We start from the raw sequence: 4,339 nt of genomic DNA on the forward strand, positions 1-4,339 counted from the left end.
CACCCCACCCCCCAAACCGTAGCACTCACAAATCCCCACCGCGCCCATTTCTATTCCCCCTCCGCCCTCTCTCCCCCCTTTTTGTCCACCCCGTCCCTCTGCGCCTCTCTTTTTCACACTCCATCTACTCCGCTTACATTCGTGCGCCCTTTCAGCCAAAGTAAACCACACTCCCTACCCCCAAATGGATTAGCTTCCTTTCGTCCCGAAAGGATCGCATGGCACTGTTGAGCAGAGGCTCTGCCTCTTCTAAACTTTTATTCCTCCCTCCTTATGGTTTCTACCTACATGAGCCCCTGATTGTTATTTTGTACAGAGTTACCGCTCGATAAAGGGCCCGTTCTTGGGAGTGTTGACGGACGCGCTGCGTCCTTACTTATCGAGCCGAAAAAACAACAACTCCGGCTTGCAGTCCTACGGCACTATGATTAATTGCAGTATAGTCAAACACGCTCGTGTGCGCCCTTGTACGGTACACCATAACAGGAAAAAGTATCACGAGGCCTTCCTTAGACCCTCCTGATTTACTTTTAGCAGGTGATGCGATACTACACGCGGTATCATCAGCTACCACTGTAGTAAAGTTACAAGTTTCGCCAGTTCAAGCGTCAAGTTGTACAGTTTACCAGTTAATTTTTTGTACTTGAAACATTCTGAATAGGATTTCCCAGTCCCCTGATAAGTGTTTCCTCTCCCCTTCCCTACCGCAATGGTTAGTGACTCGATGGTAACAATAGATGACGAGTAGCTGTCATGCGGGTGTCGGAAACGAGCGTCACAGGAAATAATGCGCGTCAAAGTTGGCCACGCGCGGGCCTAACGTCCACGTGATGCGCGAATGGTCACTCATAACCGCGGTGACGACGGAACCGGCCGTTTCAAACAGAACTAGGAAATAATGTTGTTGTTTTTTTTGTGTTCGCCTCGCCCCGCCAGATCGGGCTGGTGTCCGCTGACGGCGGCTGCCCCGAGCTGGAGGAGTACTGCCGTGTCGTGGTGCCCACGGGCTTCAGCCTCTGCGCGCGCGACGAGAGCGACGGCGGCATGGAGGGCGTCGTCCTCAACGCCATCCTGACCCCGGCGGACAGCCCCGCGCCCGAGACGGCGCGGGTGCGCGACGGCGACACCAAGTTCGACAAGATCCTGGCGGTGAACCACGCCGTCGAGCTGGCGCACGACGTGTTCGCCGCCCACCCCGACGTGCAGGAGGCGCTCGACGTCAAGATCCTGGCCACCGACCCAGACCGCGGCAAGAAGGGCGTCGCGTCCGAGCTCATGCGCCACACAGTGTGAGTGCTGAGGAGAGAGGGGATATCAATAATTAACCTACAACAGAATTATTTTAGCAAACTATTTTACACACTCTGCTCTGCTGCCTCACATCAAGTAAATTAGGACCACACCAAAACTTAAAAATAAATAAAATAATAATAATTTAAACTAAAGAAACAAGCAAACCATGTCACACTCTGCCCTGCTGCCTCACATAAAGTAAATTAGGACCACACCAAAAATTAAAAATAAATAAAATAATAATAATTTAAACTAAAGAAATAAGCAAACCATGTCACCGGAATATGTTCTCCGCAGGGAGCTGGCTCGGGCTCGCGGCCTTCGGCTCGTGCGGTGCGTCTGCAGCGGCGCCTACTCGGCCCGGGTGGTGGAGCGCCTCGGCTTCTCCAAGCTGGGCGGCCTGCCGTACGACGAGTTCCTGGGCCTGGACGGGCAGCCCGTGTTCCGGCCGCCGCCGCCGCACCTCGCCATCACCATGTGGGCGCTCAGGCTGTCCTAGCCGTCGTGCATTGTACATTGCGACCCTACTGGTTATTGTGGGGCGAGAAAAATTAACTTTGCTGTGGATTTTCGAGTGTTGTTGGAGTGTTCTGTTCAGTCGAAATAATGCTTCGGCTGGCTGCGAATGCCAAGCAGAAGAGGCGAGCGGCTTACCGAGCGTCAGTCAGCTGTCCGTCAGGGATCCAAAGCGAAGGGCCGAGAGCCGTTCTAGTGTTTGCTTATGTACGGCAAGGCCGTTGTGGCCGCCCGGGAACGATCGACCCGCTTCTTTATTTACGTTGTACCTGTTCATCCTAATGTTCCTGTGTGTTTAAGACAAGACAAACTATTAAATGTGTTGTGCGTTTCATAAGGGATGTGTGTGCCCCCTTTCTCCCCCTTGTGTTTCGTCGTTGCCTGTTCGCGCAGACGTGCCAGATAAGTTGCCTATACCCTTGGGGCGCCGCGGAGCTTCCTGGCACGATCTCCGCGACGAATGGGCTGCCTACCCGCACGGCGGCGGCGCGTCAGTGGAGGCAAGTCAGTGCGCTCGCAAGTGCGGGCGCCGTGCGTTGGGCTGCCTGTCCCTCACGGCGCAAGCCAACCACTGACAACCGGGAAGATCAACCTCGCACAATCCCCAAATTGTTTTTTTTTGTGTTTTTTGTTTGCTGTTTCCTTTTTAAGTTGTAACTCGAAAGCCTCTCAGACTCAATCCAGTCTGACCATTCCAATTTAACGAGCAAACTTACTTATAAACAGGAAATTAAAAGACGCAACTCTCAATAAGAGCCCTCTAAAATTGAACTTCTGTTGTAAAAAAGAGACGTCGAGCTTTGGCTTCTCATATTTGCTGTACTCGTGTGTTCATAAGAACTTCTTCCGTTTCAACAATCAAGCCTAGACTGGCCAAATGCTTGACCACATAAGATGGTCAATTAGCTTGCAATCGTTGCCCGTGAGGACCCTGGCGCATACCGAATGCATAAAACTAATGGGGAATCATTGATGAGTTACCATAAATCGAACCAAGCTCACCTCGTCCCGTGTCCCCCTATTTTTTTACTGTGAAAACGATCGAGCCTCGCCCCTAATCAGTTTGTTTTATTGACAACCTCGCCGCTGTGTTCCGGATGTGCCCCCGTTGTCATCACTGGCCGGCCCACCTCGACCACCTGAGCTTTTAGCGTTTTTAGGGCTAATTTCGCTGTTCTCGCATTCTTTTACGCAAGTTTACGCCGGACACGTGGAACATAAATAATTTCGTTGATACCGGTGGGCATCCTAAAATGAGGTGGATGGAAAGCCATTCGTCTATCGACCTTGTTGCGGGTTCACTAATAACAGGCCAAAGAGCCTCTAATCATGATTGGCAGGACGTTGGGACGTTTACGGTGTGACATCACCCACGGAACGGGTTCTCCTAGACTTGATGACTCGATAAAGAACGGGCTCGTTCGACATATATGTTATGAAAATTACCCAGCATTCTCCGCGCAGGAGAGCGGAAGAAAGTTTGGCGGATTCGTGTGTGCACTGCTGATGCGATATGGGGTGGCAATGATGTCATTCCGCATAGTTTGGCGGGTTAATGTCATTGCAACTGATGCTCGTAATGATGCTCTTTAACGAGCGGCAGCGGGGCTCGCGCTCACAACCAGCTGATCGACCGTGTGCACTCGCCGCGCGCCATGCGCCCATTGCTATTCATTTTACCGGGCCATTATGTAACGGCGGCCGGTGTATCAGTTTTGGCGATCGAGGAGCATAATAATCATTTGGCATTGAAAGGGCTTTGGCAACTCATCCAGTAATCGTCTTGAGTAACACCTTAAGCGTCCTCCGTGCCTCCGTGCCCTGGCGGGCCAATAGCTCATCGGGCACTCCCCGCTCCCTCCTACCCCCCGCGCCCCACCCCGCCACGCCCCGCCACGCCCCGCCACGCCCCGCCACTCCCCGCCGCGCCCCGCGGACCGTAGATCATCGGAGTGGCCGTGCTGTGCGCCGCTGCGCGCTGCGCCGCGCCTGCCCGGGGCGCGTGGAGGCGCGTGGAGGCTGTACCGCCCCGCGGCCCGCGGCGGCGCCCCTGCTCCTCCGTCTCACTCGCTCCAGGGGCGCAGCTGGGGCAGCTGGCGCGGCTCCGCCGGTGGGAGCGAGTGAGACAGAGGGACTGCAGCCCGGGCCGGAGAGGCGGCCGCCGGGCAGAGAATGACCCAATTAAGAACAGCATTCTAAGCCACCTACATCACCACGGGCGACACACACACACACACACACATTCCCCCCCTATTACTCTCACTCTCTCATTGTAAGGGCAGTATGCCCCCTAGCCATTCGATCTCCCTCGAAAAAATGGCCAGCGTACAGAACATCTCCGTACCTATCACTCTGGCCTGCACTGCGGGGGCGGGGTGGCGTGCCCGGGTGAGCGAGGCTGCCGACCGACCGATAGTGGGCTAGACCTGCACGACCCCCGCCAGGCAAACGCGGTGCAGAATTGTTATGCAAGGATAGCAGCGCAGCGGCAGCAGCTGTGTCGATCCAGTGACCGGGGAGGGGCGGGGTG

General features: G+C 54.8%; 1 protein-coding gene across 1 annotated transcript; it reads left to right on the forward strand.

The window, feature by feature from the left end:
• Window positions 1-939: 939 nt before the first annotated feature.
• LOC113201897 (arylalkylamine N-acetyltransferase 1-like) lies at window positions 940-2,146 on the forward strand (the record flags this gene model as incomplete). The annotated part of the gene is given in 2 exon segments (XM_052267094.1): window positions 940-1,289; window positions 1,591-2,146. Coding segments are annotated over 2 exon segments (552 nt in total), but the record flags the coding sequence as incomplete, so codon positions are not given.
• Window positions 2,147-4,339: the final 2,193 nt, after the last annotated feature.

This window comes from Frankliniella occidentalis, unplaced genomic scaffold (genome assembly GCF_000697945.3).
Source record: "Frankliniella occidentalis isolate FOCC.00 unplaced genomic scaffold, Focc_3.1 Scaffold46, whole genome shotgun sequence".
NCBI lineage: Eukaryota > Metazoa > Arthropoda > Insecta > Thysanoptera > Thripidae > Frankliniella > Frankliniella occidentalis.